This window comes from Barbatula barbatula (assembly GCF_947034865.1).
Source record: "Barbatula barbatula genome assembly, chromosome: 11".
NCBI lineage: Eukaryota > Metazoa > Chordata > Actinopteri > Cypriniformes > Nemacheilidae > Barbatula > Barbatula barbatula.
The window spans coordinates 20,011,683-20,027,805 of record NC_136774.1 but is presented as its reverse complement, the minus strand read 5'-3'; the positions used below and the strand labels follow the sequence as shown (position 1 = coordinate 20,027,805).

Sequence of the window (16,123 nt, the reverse complement as noted above, 5' to 3'; positions counted from 1 at the left end):
CGGTTGCACAACGTCCTATTTTTAAAAGATGAGACAAATCATACAAGCAAGTGTCAGTTGACATATAACACCATATTACATAAAATATAGTTTCGGCATTTATATAGTGACTGCTTTTTCATTTTCGACCGTTTCTGTTCTGTACAAGTCAACTAAAAGTTATAAATAACGTTAATGTATAGTAAACGTAACAGTTAGGATTTCGTTGTTTGCCACATTGCAATGCTGTCCTTTAACTCAATTGATAAAATAAATAGATTTCTGAAAGTTTTAAAGTCTCATTTTAAAGCGACGTTGGTTGTTGTGATTCCTACTACGGAGGCGATTTTTGTCATGAATATTAATTACGTCAGATAACGTTCTCGCAAGGTGATTTGCTGAAAGGGGGACTACGTGAACTGGCGGCTAGTTAAATGGCGAATTGACGAATCGTATTTTGGAATGCTTATTAATATTAAGCGACATTAGGACGCACGCACGCACGCACAAACAACACGTTCGCCACTAGACAAGGACAACAGGTTTGATTCCGAGGTTGCTTTTATTGTTTTAGTATCGTGAGAAATAAGGTCATTTCGGTATGGAAATCGCGGTCGGATATGCGATCCGTAAACTTTTCGTTTACTTATCAGCTGTGGCCATTATTTGCTTTGCGATCGTGGAGATGTCCCTGCTTAAACTCATTTCCATCATATCTCCGGGACTGGCGAAAACGATCCTTTTAAAACTCGGGGAGAAGATGACGATGACACAAAATCCCAAATTCAAATACGAAGACTGGGGTCCTACTTTCTTTTCTCCGGTGTTCGTCAAAACGGTGTTCTCCGTGAACTTGTGCTCGCTTGGCCTGGAGGCGTTTGAAGGGTACACGGCTCCAGATACGCCTGTTTATTCAATGGATGGACAGAAAACGAGTATTGGCAGTTTTCTTAAAGGTATAGTAAGGGGTTAAAATAAAAGCGTGTGGAGGGATGGGTCAATATATGTAGGCCTACATTATATTTTATACGGTGAAATCAACATGCCCAACTATTCTTTACTAGTATTTCAACAAATTTATTTTATTAAGCACCAGCCTTGATAAAGCTCAGATAAAACACGCTTAAACTTAGCTCTTGTTGAAACTAGTAACTTTGTATGAGCGCCTTGTGTACTATGACAAATCGCTTATTGCTCCCTGAACTCTTATTAAGTCACTTTGGATAAAAGCGTCTGCTAAATGACTAAATGTAAATTTATCGCGAGAGCGATTGAAGTGTAGACTGCTCCGTATGCTTTAGAATCGCTCTCGCGGTGCTTTAATGGAGATACGACTTATCGCAGAACAATACGTCACAGCTCCATGGCTACAGTCTTATGCCGGAAGTGGGCGGAGCAAACGTTATCAACGACTACTTAACAAATTTACCTAAACAATTTTTTATAGGACATAATACCATGTGCTATACATTACACATCATAAACTAACATTGCAAAATCGAACAAAAGTTAAAGCACAGAAGGCACACAATTAACAACAATAATCAAAACCTAGCCCAGCTAAATTAGAATAAACGGTAACCTAATATAAATCAAAATTCTTGAGACACTCCATTAATCCTGAGGGAGGTTTTGTCCAGACACTCATTAAGGAAAATATCCATATATCACGCTTAAATTCTTTAGCCAGGAGAGTCTCATCATTCGTTTCTGCCCGTAAAAAGCTACAGAGTGGCTTTTTTCCGGTCTTCCTCATTCAGCGTCAGACATTCCAACAACTATCGATGAAAAACTGCACGAAGAAAACTTTTTACTGTGTACTCTTTCTCCACCATGACATTCATTTACTTCTCACTACTTTTGCCCACTTCCGATCTGAGACTGTTACTCCGCCCACTTCTGGCATGAGACAGCTATGATGTATGGTTCTGCTGTTCTGCGATCGTTCACTATTGCTTTAATGTGATATGCCAAGCAATCTGCGTAGCCCTGCGTAAGTTGAACGTTTCTATTCCATAGACTGTATAAAACATGGACGTAGTGTCCGTGAGGTCACCCGTAGGTTTGTGAAGAGCAATTTTGAAGCCAGCAAGCCTGTTATGGCTAGAAGGGTTACAGCTACCTCCATTGGGCATTGCACTTGCATACCACATCATTTTTGTCTAACAGTTAATTACAACATTTTTTATTACAAGGTTAGGTTAAGGGTAGGTGTAGGAGGCGGTAGCTAATGTAATTTATTTGTAATTTAATGGCGAGATTCTGCATCACTTCCAGCCGTAGCTGTATCCCTTCTAGCCACAGTCCAGTGAGCCGACCCAGGCGTCGCCATCTTGGCAGCACGTCACGAATGAATTGCAGTTTAAGGAAGGTTACTGCTCAGTCTATTCCTGAAGACTCGGGTGTGTTTTAATCAGGGTTGGTTCAAAACTCAGTTGATGACCAATGCTTTAGATAAAACAATGTGATATTTTTTGGTTATGTAGACAAATATATTTGAATAATTCTTCGCTCTCAGCACTAATGCGGTCATCTTATTTTGGGTCTTCACAGAGAACCGTCCACTGGTTCTGAGTTTTGGAAGCTGCACATGACCCCCGTTTCTCTACAAACTTGATGAGTTCAAACAACTTGTCAAGGATTTCAGTGACGTGGCAGATTTCCTTGTTGTTTACATCGCAGAGGCTCATGCAACTGGTAATGACAATAATATTGCAATCATTTACATCTACAATGTAGCCCTGCCCTCAAAATATAAGCAGGTAGACCTGAAGTTGTGTTTTTACCAAATTGCTGCTCCAATTTTCTACAGACGATTGGGCTTTTGCAAACAACGTTGACATCAGTGTGCATAAGAACTTGGAGGAGAGACTGGCTGCAGCTCGGCACCTGGTCGAAGAAGACCCACTTTGCCCTGTTGTAGTGGACGAAATGAGCAATATCACCGCCAGCAAGTACGGAGCTCTTCCTGAGCGACTGTACGTCCTTCAGAATGGGCAAGTTATCCATCAGGTGAGCGTTTTGCTATGAAGAGAAACTCGAAACACGGAACATGAAACATATACAAAATCCTTATAATAACTTATTTCAATACACAAATGCATTGGGAACACTGCACATTCGTTTCTAAATCAAAACATGAAGAAAAAAGTATCAAATTTGCGTTACTCTACAGATAGTGAAGGGAATGACTTTTTAAAAAAATAGCAGTGTCTACGTTTTTCTTTACAAAGTCAAACATTTACCATTTAAAAATGCTTGAAGATTTAACGCTCTTGTGAATCACTGAATTAATATTTAGTTGTATAGCAACGGTTTATGAGAACTCCTTCACATCTGTATTGCATGGAGTCGCCAACTTCTGGCACCTGTGAACAGGTATTCCAGCCCAGGACGATTGCACTACAGACCACAATTCCTCTGCATTTCTTGATGTCACCCCACAAGTTTTCTATTGGATAAAGGTCTGGAGATTGGGGTGGTCGCTTCATAACGTTCAATTTGTTGGTCTGGAACCAAGTTGCAGCTCGCTTACTGGTGTGTTTTGGGGTCGTTGTCTTGTTTAAACAGCCATTTCAAGGACATTTCCTCTTCGGCATAAAGCAACATAACCTCTAAAAGTAATGTAATGATCCCCGGAATGCGATAAATAGACCCAATACCATAGTATGAGAAACATCCCCATATTACGGAAGCCGTAAAGTGCCAAACACAACACCAAATCTGAAAACACATTAACAAACCATAAAGCGCAACAACAATTCCGTAAACAAAATAACAAATCAGAAAACACAACGACAAGTCAGAAAACACAACGACAAATCCGGAAACAAAATAACAAATCAGAAAACACAACGACAAATCCGGAAACAAAATAACAAATCAGAAAACACAACGACAAGTCAGAAAACACAACGACAAGTCAGAAAACACAACAACAATTCGGTCAAACCGGAAAAGGTAGGTCTTTTGTGTGACCGGGTTAGTTACTGTTGATTGGGCGGAACCCCTGTCAATCAAGATAAACAGGAAGTACAGTTCTGTAGCTAGCGGTTCAGAATAACAAGAAGAAGCAGCTGGCGGCAGTGTACACAAATATATAATGTACTGTCCTTATTGTGGGTTCAAATTTGGTGTTTTGCATCTGCTCTGAAGGCATTCATGACATCGATTAATAGGGAATCGTTTTTTCGTCTGAATAAACCTGCATTCTTCAGGTGTCTTTCAAGAGAGCGCAAGCTGATCTTAATATCATGATATGTTAGAAGCATATCTAGAATCACGCCATATGAATGTCCTTCTTGAAAGTAGTGCTGAACAAACTCCATTATTTTCTATGAAAACACACACCTGACTGTTTATCTTTATTGACAGAGGTTCCGTCCAATTAGCAGTAACTACCCCGGTCACACAAAAGACCTACCTTTTCCGGTTTGACCGAATTGTCGTTGTGTTTACTGATTTGTTATTTTGTTTCCGGATTTGTCGTTGTGTTTTCTGATTTGTTATTTTGTTTCCGGATTTGTCGTTGTGTTTTCTGACTTGTCGTTGTGTTTTCTGATTTGTTATTTTGTTTCCGGAATTGTTGTTGCGCTTTATGGTTTGTTAATGTGTTTTCAGATTTGGTGTTGTGTTTGGCACTTTACGGCTTCCGTACCATATCATGAGGCTTGGGCCATCATGCTTCACGGTCTTCACAGTGTACTGTGGCTTGAGTTCAGTGTTCGAGGGTCTTCTAAAAAACTGTCTTTTCTGCACTTCTTTATGTTTTTTCCTTTAAAGAAATCAAAGTAGGCTGTTCTTCTGACGAATGGGTCGTCTGGAACGACCCATTTTACTCAGAATTTCAGAGAGAAATGCACAGTACAATATTGTCTTCCTTCGTCCTTAAATAAGGGCCACTTTTTTGACACCAGTCTTTTCCCAGGATGATTAACCTCTCTAATTGAATTCTTTTGAACACTCCCTTTTCATTAAATGATTCAATTACACAGAATTAGCAGAATGCATGTCGACTGATGGTTTTCTGTTACTCTACTACACCTACTAGTCAAATATTTGCCATATAGAAATATACTTTCTACCAAAAGCAGTGACTGATCTGGTTAGTGATTTTGGACTACTATTATTTTTAACAAAACTGTATATCAGGAAACAAGTCCACAGTGTGTTAGGACTTTACACATTTTATTCTTCCTAACAGGGTGGCATGGGACCCTGGGGGTACAGGCCTGAAGAAGTCCGGAAAGTCCTGGAGAAAATGAAATGAGAGGGGTGAATATTTGAGGGGGGGTCAATGATCTAATGGACATCAAATGTTTTGTTGAAAATGGCATAGAAAATGTATAGAAATGTGTGTGAAACCAACATCAATGCAAATATTATCTTAAAGTAGGACAATTTAGTATTTGAAAATAGATTATTATTGACATAAGTTTTTATACTTTTTTATTTCTCAGACATTCACAGTTTCTAGTGTCTGCGCTCATTTTCTCTGTGTGTTTGTGAAAGATACAGAATAAACCAACTGGTCTCTGTAACTTGATGTTTCAAACACAGAAAATTGAGGTAGGGCATGGAACTGGTGATTGTATCCTATGAAGTCTATAAATGTAAAAACTATGTGTTTTTATGGTTTTCTATTTTCAGGTATAAGCATATGGGGATTTAATCATCAATTTCTTTAATTTTGTACAATTCAACTATTACGCATAATAAACCCAAGTTCTGACTTAAGCTGCGAATGATTTTACAATATACTGGCATTTAAACAGTCATGCTGCGTTGTTCTTAAATGTATTTTTAACTCTTGTTGACCAACAAATATATCATATTTTTATGAAAGGATGGATAGCTTTGGGAGGCAGTTATGAATCCCCACCGAACCTGTGAAAGACACAAATGTATGCACAGTATATTAGTTGTGGTGTAGATAAGGTAGCTGTAGTGACCTTCCACTTTAACAGCTTCCAGTGGAATTTAACGTATATCTTGTAGATCTCATCGCACCGAACAAAGATAAATCTATTTAAATTATTTCTGAACTGTCCATCAAATGACTGGATGTAATAATTTACAAAATGAACTATTCGATTTGATATTTCTAAAGTAATACCTGCCATTACATGTAAATGAAGAAACTAATATAAATCAAATTACCAAGAAAAAACGTGAATTGAACTGCAGTCACACATTGTACATGGAAACCTGTTTGTGGCAGTCTATCCAGACCGGTCCAAAGGCAAAGACAGACCTTGTATTCAACTTTCAAGACCTAAAAGAACGGCTAGATCCACATGACTTATTCATCCTTATCGAGTATTTTAAACATTGAGCAAAACCTTTATGATAATATTCTATCTGATCTTGCTGTGTTTGGCAGCCAAAAGAAGAACAAGATGTCAAGAATCATGTCTAATGCCTATTAATATGTGAGGTAAACCTAAAAACTTATCCTTCCCACTGTGACACTTGGGGATGTGAATAGTATGTTTGTCGAAAGTAAATAAAATAAAAAGAGTTTAGGTTTTGCTGAGAATAAAATTAGGAAAATTTACTTTGGTTCAATCTATTTATGAAACTAAATCCTAATAAAAAAAGAACCACTGTGGTACTATGCTATGATTTTTACACAACTTACTCATATGAGAAATCATTTTTCGCATTCCAGGGTTCTTTAAAGTTTCCAAAAGAGTACATGATGCATTACGAGTGAAAGACAGAGGCCTTTGACAATTTGGGAACAACTTTATCTTACATCGAAACTGGTTCACGGATTTCAAGAGAATGATTTACATGGAAATCGAATGGCTGGACCTTGGGTCTCTGGAGAGATGCTACCCTAAATAAAGTCTCGGAACATCAAGCTTTACATCGTTTTCCAAAGTTAATATCATTTCACATTGAGCTTTCCCTTTCTCTTCAAGCATTCAGCTGGAAACTGAAGGTTTAGCTTTTCAAACACTGCTTTTCGTTTGCATTATGACAGTATGAACGACTGATTTAAAAATAAGACAATAATCCTCAGACAGGAGCCAAATAATTTAGTAGTCAATATATAAACAAGCCTATTTAGCCCACAGTTAAAAGTATGATGCACAAGCTGACAAAAGCAGTGCAAAACAACTACTAAATGCAAAACAATTACCAAATGTCTGTATAAATATAATAAGTTACCATTCTAACTGTATTATCACTGTGTCTGATGTTGCACAAATAAAACCTAATACAAAATTCTGAACACATCGAGTCTGGCTTACACAAGCCAGACTCTCGGGATCCAGTATCAAATCATATTGAGAGATAAAACAAAAGAGGCACATGGCAGAGAGTTACATACAAAAAATGATATCATGGTATCTAGAACTGGTTACAAATTCATCATGACGTATTTAACGGCCAAACATTTTGCAGGGAGACGTATCCAGGCGCATAATCCAGTCTCCCACCTGAAGAACTCAGAGGTGTGGCTCTGATAGGTAGTATGTTTATCTAGGTTAGCATCTGACAGGATTCAGTCTTCGACCAAAAATTCAAAACAGCAGTCAAAATAAGAGAGAACACGGAATCAGTGCAGAAAAAAGTATCTTCAGGACGAGATCCGCCAACGCAGTGATTCTTTAAAAGCAGCCGCTTATAATGCTCAAAGACAAAAATGACAGATTATACAAGTAAAATACAACCGAGTCCTTCCCGTTCAGAAAAGACAGAATTCTCTCACCACTCGACTTGAAGAAAACTAAAAAAACAGGTCGTTGAAAGGCAATACAATATTCACAGAATTCAAGGCCACGTATGAGAGCTCAGTGTCAAAAAGTCGAAGGAAGGTTCGTACGTGTAAACCATGCTGAAGTCGAAATGGATGTCGGATTGGAGAGAGACTGAACTGAGATATTCCTCGTCGGCACGAATGTACACAAATCCAGCGGTTATGTCAGCTGTAACCATACTTTGCTTCTTAATGAGAGATGGCCTCGGAGGGGGAAAATAAAAACAGATCCAGGAGCATCGAGTCACATTTAGATCTTCTGAGAGGACAAAAGGTTTGCTAGCCATTTAAAAAAAGTAACAACAAAAATCATTTCGATATTGCATGAGACCACTTGTGAGGATCCAGGACAGTCCCACCCAATTCCATTTCCTGTACATGTACTCTGTCTATGTCATTGATGGCCAACTGTGAGTTTCCAGGACTGAGCAAACAGACTGGCATCAGACGCTCATTGTCATGGAAGGAGAGTACTGCTGCAAAGATAGAAATAAACAAACGTTCAACTTGCTGGATCTAAACATCACAGAAAAACAACTCGGAAAACAACAAGGTCCAATGTGTTTTTTGGAGGATCTATTGACAGATGTCTTCATAGGTGTATAAAGACCTTACATAATGAAGTTTTTATTACCGCAGTTCCACTTATGTCCACTTAACAAGTATGTTATCTCCATTGGCAAAGATGTTTGACAACGTGTATGTCCTGTGTCAGTTGCCGTAATGCTTCGATAGGGAGGGCATTGTGAGCCAATAGTCGACATTTACAACCTTACCACTAGATGGCCTAAAATCTCCACATTGCTCCTTTTAGCTAATTGTTTTTTTAAACTGAACTATTCAATATATTACTCTTACGTTCTCATTCTGGAAAGAGTGAAGGTAGCTGCCTCCTACGTCTTCATCTCTCGGGGTCCCGGGAGGATTGCTCATGCCACTCATGTTGTTAGGAGAATTCTGTATAAATTAAATATATAGAACGCAAAACATTAAATAAACAGTTAATTAAAGCTTATTACAATACGCATTTTCACTGTGACACGGATGTAAATACACCAATAGTGAAAGCATCTAAATTAGCAAAAAGTAAACATTTAAGTCACCTTTGGGATTCCATCCAAGTCTCCTGAACCTACACAAAATGAAAACATCACAATCAAAGTGTTTTAAACAAATATAAACTTTACATTATGGTTTAGATTTCAAACACAGAATAGCCGCATTACCTCCGTTCATATGCATTGGGTCCATTCCTGCCATGGCCCCTAAAGGGCCTTCAGAGCCTGGGCCTATGGGAAACTAAACAAAAACAGATGGAATATGAAAACATGTTCTGTCATCAGACAGTAATGATTACACTTCTTATGAAAGACTAACATGAATATAGTCAAGAACACTTCTGGTACAATAATGAACACAGTGCCTCTAAAAGAAGTCTTACGCTGTTGCGCCCTCCAGTCGAGTTGATCATGGTGTACAGGTTTTCACTGGAGTTGTTAGAGTCTGAGGGCGAGACGGGTTGCATTAATTTTCAAACAATAAGCTAACAAAGACAGTGGTGCTTTTTAGGTTTGTCAAAAACGTCTGGTAAATGTAAAAAGCAAGCAAGTCACAAGAGAAACTCAAAACATTCTGATGAAAGTTCTCAAGTCTGGTTTTGAAAGACATTCAGCTGAATTGTGAGTCTACTGAGCTAGCTGTGGCAAACAGACCTGCCGGACTTGGGACAATGCCAGGTGTTCCTGGAGGCCCCCCTCCTTGTGGACCCTGGAGAAAACAAATGCATTAGGGCCAAGCCCACACACACACACTTAGACATTAGTCGGAGTATCGCAAACTATGTGTATCAACTACAAGATCCTTCTTTAAAGTTGACCTTATATTTAACAAAATCTGGAATTCACATGGATGAGAGACATTGCATGGGAAGCGAAGCATCACTTTTGCATTCACTTGCTGTGACATTGGTGGATGTCGGGACCGTGCACTTATGAAATGGTTTTCATGTTTGGTGGTAGCACCTAAAAACCAAACAGGGCATATGTCAGAAGTGCACATACTATAACATTGCCGACTTACCCCATATGCACCAGGAGAAGGTGAGGAATATGGCATCTAAAACAAAACAACAGATTTTTAGCCTGTTTTGGTCAATGATAATCACATTTAGACTATTCAATGTATAACAAAGGTAAAATTGAGAAACTAGATTGACTAACATTGTTGTTTGGATTTGGCCACGGTGGTCTGCCATTTCCAGGTCCCCTATACGACAAACGAATTTCAGGTTATTGTGCATTATGGGTTTTGATCATTTCTGTCAAATACAAAATTAATTATATGCTGCGTCTTACATGTTCACTCCAGGCATGCCAGGGCCCATAGAGTTGTGTGGTGGTCTCATCCCACCAAAATTCTAAAAAGAAATTAACATGAGAAACACTGTCCTCTGAATACCAATTCTTTAATAAACTGCAGAACTTAACAGAATGGTTATTACAACATTTAAAGATTAAACATTGGAAGGAAGGCTTAGTTATATAAGGGTTACCTGGGGGCCCATGGGACCCATTCCTCTGGGAACATTCATCCTCTGCATCGGCCCTATGGACGAAAAAAAAAAATCAGATTACAGTTTATGCCGCTGTAAATCTTGCTTTGAATAAGTTTGAAAGTAATTTAGACATCATGAATAATTAAAGCTCACCCTGTAGTCTAGGATCCATGTTCGGGAGCATTGGCTGGGCAGTTGGAACACCACCTGGGGGCTGGAGAACCATCAAGATGTTAAATTAAAGTGCTTAAAGGAACAGTACAACCAATAAAGAAAATTCTGTCATTGACATAAATTGAAATATTTTCCTTAAAATACTTGATTTATTAAGTCTTATGGACTTCTTACGATACTTGTTACTTTAGGACAAGGTGAGTTGGTGAGTTACCGTCACTTGGAGTTTAACAGCCCCAATCCCCATTCACTTTTATTTTATGGACAAGAGTGACCTAGCAATTTTTCAAAGCGTTCACCTTTGGCGTTTCACAAATACAAGAAAGTGCCACAGCTTTAGATGACACAGAAAACCATTTCAATGAACACACCAGGTTCACCATTCTGATTGGAGGTTACTGTCATTTTGAGTTTAACAACCCCAGTCCCCATTCACTTTCATTAAATGGACAAGAGTGACCTAGTAATTTTTCAAAACGTTTTGAGACGACACACAAAAAAAACATTTTAATAAACACACCTGGTTGCCCATTCTGATTGGAGGTCTTGGTCCGCCACCAAAGCGAGGTGACATGAAAGGCTGCAACATAAATCAATCAGTCAGAAATCCGTTAGACTGACATTTTAGAAACTACAGAAAAAAAGAAACAGAGGGGCTACTGCCCTGTGCGAACACGGGACAACCACAGCTCTGCAGGAAGACAGAGAGAGAGAGAAACAATACGGGGAGAGAATCAGTCAAATGAAACCGTCCGTGAACAGACAGGAGCCGCTACCTGGCCGTGGGGTCCCATCATGCTGTTAGGGGGAGGAGGAGCGTGAGGGGAGGCCTGGGAGCCGGGAGGGCCCTAAGAAAGTGAAGAGACCACACGAGAGAGAAAAAGCAGGAGCAACAGACCAAGCGAGAGAGGTAGCAAGTGAGAGAACCGAGGGGGAGAGAAAAAAATTTGAGAGAGAGAGGGAGAGAGAGAGCGTCATTAGGCTATTTAAAGAGCTGGAAGGAGAACAACAGCACAATACACTGAGAATCATAAGTGACTGGTGGCTGAAAAGCTAAACCCACACTGAAAGAGCAAAGCATTGTGGTTAAGCACATCAAACAAACGAATCAATAAGTGAACGAGGGGGATCAGAGAGTTCACAAGTTAACACTCGGTGAAAAATCCAACCGGAGCTTCGGAATTTAAAGAGAGAAAACAGACACTTGACAGTCTTCAACAAACACAACAGTCCAAGCTCTGAGATCACTTCCTTTTTCACACACTGCCAGTCGGAAGTTTGCACGCATCTGATTCAATTTATGCATTCTGCGATCTTAAAAATCCAAGTTTCTATACTGTGGTATATTTAAACTTACTGTGAAATCAAATGATTCATACCTGAAACTGCTTTTTGGTCGTACCACCCACATCTAGTTGTATTTTAAAGTTAGGTTAGACAGTAAAGTGAAGAAATAGTAGCCAACAAGCAAAAGTATACAAAAAGGCATCCCATGATGCACCTCATGATGTTTTGAGAAGCTGCACTGTATCTTAACTTGAAGGCTGCATCCTCTGGAGGTCGCATTTGTTGACCGCATATGTCAACAAGGCTCATTTCAGTTAAAAAAGCATTTATTTATCTTAAGACGTAGCCTAATAATTGTAGTTCCATTGTTACCTTGAAATGTAACATGATTTATAAAACATGAAATAACAATCCTAGATGAGCAACCTCAAGAAAACACACGCTTCCAATTGAGAAGCAGCAAGAGAATGACCAGTGTAGAGGTGTAATCTAGGCTAGTGGCTACTTTTACACAGCAAAAAAGATTGATTTAACTTGATCTACATTATACAATTTGTTTTCTTTAATTTTAAAATGTGAAAAAACGTAATAAGAGACCATGCAGTTGTGTCCAAATACAAGACTGGCAGTGTATACATATACAGAACTCTGAGTCTGTTTTCTTCAGCACAGCCTTAAAAAAAGCTAAACATGACATGCTGTGGTCTGATGATCTAACCTGGAAGAATCCAGGGGGCATGGGTCCACCTGGCATGCCGTCTCCTGGTGGCATGTTCCCAAGAACAGGACTGGGAGCTGCTGCAGCACTCTGCAGACGCAAAACAGAGAAAAAACGGATTAAAAAAAAACTGTGCCTCCTATGCACCAAATATCACAAAGCTATCCGTTATATCTCAAACACATGATCAATCGTAGGTAGAAAATGTAGCTTAATGCAGTCTAATATGTGCGCTCTAATAACAGCAAACAATAAAGCCAACGGCAGAGCCGCAACTAACTGGTGTAAAATCAAATTTTAAGGTCTGCAAAACCGAGAAGTCAAAACTAGATTTCCCGGCACAACAGAGATTTGATCATGCATATGATGCCTGTGGAAAAAACTCAGTGTGGTCTGCTGCTTGTCACACTTCAGCCTGAGTTACCCCAGCGAGACTTTTCAGACAACGCTGTGAAATACCACGGTTGAGGGGGGGGTGAAGGAAGAACGGATGACCCTCAACACCGATTAGAACTGACCAAGAGTGATCTGCATCCCCCGACTGCAAAATACATCATCCGTTTACCCTCACACCCATGATATGCCTTAGGCTTCCATCACAATCCTTCCATCATAACGCTCTATAATAATAAAGAAACAAATACTTTGAGCGAATGCTTCTTCCCGCAAACAACCAAGACCTCATTTGAGAGTGCTCCTCATCCCTCCTCCCTTTCTATCTGCCAACCGACAGGCTCCATGACAGCCATCAATCACTCCACCGCAGCCTGGGGGGTGGGGGGGGGAGCGTTTCCCCTGACACAGCATGAAGACAACATGGCCACTGTTTAAAGAGGGCGCAGCCTCCTCCCCCACCCTCTGGAGAATAGAGAGCACAGACCTGACGCCTCAGCCCCGACCACAGCTGGGCACAAAGGCAGGAGATCGAGCTGATCCAACCATGGCTTCAAAATATATTGCATAATAATGCTACTGCAGTCCTGTTGATCCAACTACGGCGAAAATGCAATACAGAAGTAAAACAGCTAGTTTCTGAATGACGGACAATGTTTCACACGACAGAGTATCAGCATCCCCTAAGATAATAGCGTCTAGACGGAGGAGCGAGGGTTTGATTTTAGACTCGCTGAATATGACCTCTGACCTGAGGCCCCTCAGCAAAGCTCGTGGCTAGACAAGAGCAGCCATTAATTATATTATTTGTAAAGGAGTAAAGCTGGAAGTTTCGGGGGCTAAGTGTTGCACCTTTCCTACAAAATCAGCTTGGAACACGCACACTGGCAATCGGAGATGCCACAATACAGGTTTCACTAGCTGTGACTAGACAATTCCCATATATTTCAGATCCTTTATTTTACACATAACCAAGTCTGATCTGTATCCTTGTACCCGTGCTGTTATTACATTTGAAAGCAACTTTGTGCCATTTTAGAGGGCATCTGTCAACAAATCCATTTTTCAGATCTATCAATAGTAAGAGCTTTCCTGGCTTCGGTCACATAAATGCGTTTTAAGCTCGCAGATGACTTGATTTTCCATCAGCCGGTGTACATGACATTGTATTTAGATAAATAATACAAGCTAGTAAAGTCTAAAGCCAACATTTTGATCTAAGAATTGGAGTTAACAGCTAGTTTTCCAATGATGGAACATGTTTGCATGTCAGTCACCATTGCTATTGTTACTACATCCGTAACGCACACTCGAAATACTGCAGATTTATCAAAGAACACAAAATGAGACTCTTCCAGAGTTTGCAAAATATCTACATTTCCGTTTAAAATCTGCATACGCTTAGGAAACTATTTCCTATACTCACGTAGTCATGGAAGGCCTTGGCCTCACTTGAATGTTCACACGTGTCTCTCCTCTCAGGAGCGGCACAGTAAAGGTCCCAGAAGACACTAGGAAAAAAGGAAGCGGTAAAATTGTGCGCATGTCCAGTTATTTTAAAAAGACAATACACAGCGAAAGTACTCACCACCACCAGGAATGCAGGAACCCAGGAGGGTCTCCTAACGTGATGTTCTTTTCCCATCGGATCTATAACACAACAAAATCATGTAAAAGTTCCACGGGTAGACTTTCAGTTTGCATGTAAGGTTCTACATTTCCAAGATTCTTACTTCTGATAAAAAGGTCTGCGCAGACTTCTGAGCTCCAATGTGTAACAAATACTCATAAACATACAATGCCAACCTGAAATAGAACAGACACAAAATTTAGTTAAGACAGCAATCAGTGCGGACGAAATTCATATTATTTCTCTTTATTTTCAAGTTTATAATAGTGCTCAGAATAAAAAAAGTGATAATCAGAGAAAACCTATTACATTGACAAAAACACAAAGAGAAAATGTACGTTTTAGTTACATTATTTTTCATACCATTTATTATTTATACATTTTATAAACCCTAAAGAAGAAGAAAAATCCACCCAAAGAACATGCAAAAGGCATATAACTAAACAAAAGACGGGACCCACTCCCCTCCAACACTAGCGTCTGGAGGCGAAATGTAACGATACAATGTAGCGCCCGTCCCGCGTACAGAACCCATTTCAAGACGCTACATTAAATATAATCGTTCTGAAAATGTAACAATTAAAACGTGTATTCTGTATAATGCATAACGTCACGATGACTACAGGCGAAAGCTCTGTGCCAAAAGGGGACCCCAGAATGGCGCACGGTCGGGCACTTTCAATTCAACGCTCTCACGAAGAGCCTATAGCAGCAGCATAAGCTCCATATGCAGCCGTGCCTATACTGCTCTAACAATAGGCTACATCCAACACAATAACACACGCACGACGGGCGATATTTAAGAGATCTTACTTTTCCCGAGCTTGACCATCCGACGGCACGACGGAGCTTTTGCCTTTAGGAAACATGTTTTCGTGCACGGGAGAGTCACCCGCGTTCCCTTTTTCTCTATTTTCGACAATTCATCTGTCACTGATACAGGTTCGACTGCACAAACCAAACACACTGGCGCGTTCTCAACCAACCTTGACCACTGGAGGGGGAAGCGGTGCGTTTGATTGACAGGGACGGCGGCCAATGGTGGGGCGTCGTTTCTCAAGCGCGATTCCTTGTAGTGACGTCTTATTTATGACCGAATAGTTCCTTCCTCTAATTTCCTGTGATTCTTTAAAGATGGGTTGCGGTTGGGCAGTGCGTGTTCATTTATGTTTGTTTGTTTCTTCTCTTGCTTAAAGGGTCTGTTGTCTTATTGGTAAAGGGATGGGAATGTAGACAAGAGAATTCAGCTGAATCATTCGGGGAGAGAGGCAAAAGTGGCCAGAAATAAAAACATCAGTTTTATAAGTTCGAATTTAATGTATTGCCTATTTTATGATTCTGTTTTAAGGGGCCCATTTGGGAGCATCAACGAATTCAAGATGTTTTTTTTCATAAGACAACATGTTAAAACGGGACTTAAAATGCAGTTTTAAATATTTTTAATTGGTTAATATAAATATACATGCCAAGGGGACAATTGAATTATATTTATATTATTTAATATATGTAATATTATTCGATTTTAAAGAATGTACTTCATGATTGTTTAGTCAAAGGTTTCCAGTAGAACAATATATAATGAGGTGGTTTAAGAAATCTAATTTCTGATTTTGGAGTTTA

At 39.6% G+C, this 16,123-nt stretch overlaps 2 protein-coding genes across 8 annotated transcripts; one reads left to right on the top strand and one right to left on the bottom strand.

The window, feature by feature from the left end:
- Nucleotides 1–376: 376 nt before the first annotated feature.
- dio1 (iodothyronine deiodinase 1) lies at nt 377–5,754 on the top strand. 3 transcript variants are annotated; one of them, XM_079467841.1, is made up of 5 exons: nt 439–521; nt 633–935; nt 2,533–2,676; nt 2,792–2,991; nt 5,183–5,754. In XM_079467841.1, the coding sequence occupies exons 2-5, from the start codon at nt 665–667 to the stop codon at nt 5,246–5,248; spliced, it is 681 nt and encodes a 226-aa protein (XP_079323967.1). In that variant the 5' UTR covers nt 439–521; nt 633–664; the 3' UTR covers nt 5,249–5,754. The 3 variants fall into 3 exon arrangements, 2 of the variants coding, with proteins under 2 accessions (XP_079323966.1, XP_079323967.1); XM_079467840.1 differs by having other exon boundaries at nt 377–935; XR_013787314.1 differs by having other exon boundaries at nt 457–935; nt 2,792–3,676; nt 4,648–5,754.
- Nucleotides 5,755–6,657: 903 nt separating this feature from the next.
- On the bottom strand, nt 6,658–15,638 carry ssbp3b (single stranded DNA binding protein 3b). 5 transcript variants are annotated; one of them, XM_079467835.1, is made up of 19 exons: nt 15,490–15,559; nt 15,317–15,412; nt 14,607–14,679; nt 14,462–14,523; nt 14,300–14,384; nt 12,481–12,570; nt 11,252–11,323; nt 10,996–11,055; nt 10,455–10,515; nt 10,299–10,351; nt 10,102–10,163; nt 9,967–10,012; nt 9,827–9,862; nt 9,460–9,514; nt 9,189–9,250; nt 8,974–9,046; nt 8,851–8,879; nt 8,606–8,704; nt 6,710–8,223 (listed from the first exon to the last, which is right to left on the bottom strand). In XM_079467835.1, exons 2-19 carry the CDS (start codon nt 15,370–15,372, stop codon nt 8,191–8,193), a joined length of 1,107 nt encoding a protein of 368 aa, XP_079323961.1. In that variant the 5' UTR covers nt 15,373–15,412; nt 15,490–15,559; the 3' UTR covers nt 6,710–8,190. The 5 variants fall into 5 exon arrangements, with proteins under 5 accessions (XP_079323964.1, XP_079323961.1, XP_079323963.1 ...); XM_079467838.1 differs by lacking the exon at nt 15,317–15,412 and having other exon boundaries at nt 6,658–8,223; XM_079467837.1 differs by lacking the exon at nt 11,252–11,323 and having other exon boundaries at nt 15,490–15,638.
- Between the last annotated feature and the right edge of the window lie 485 nt (nt 15,639–16,123).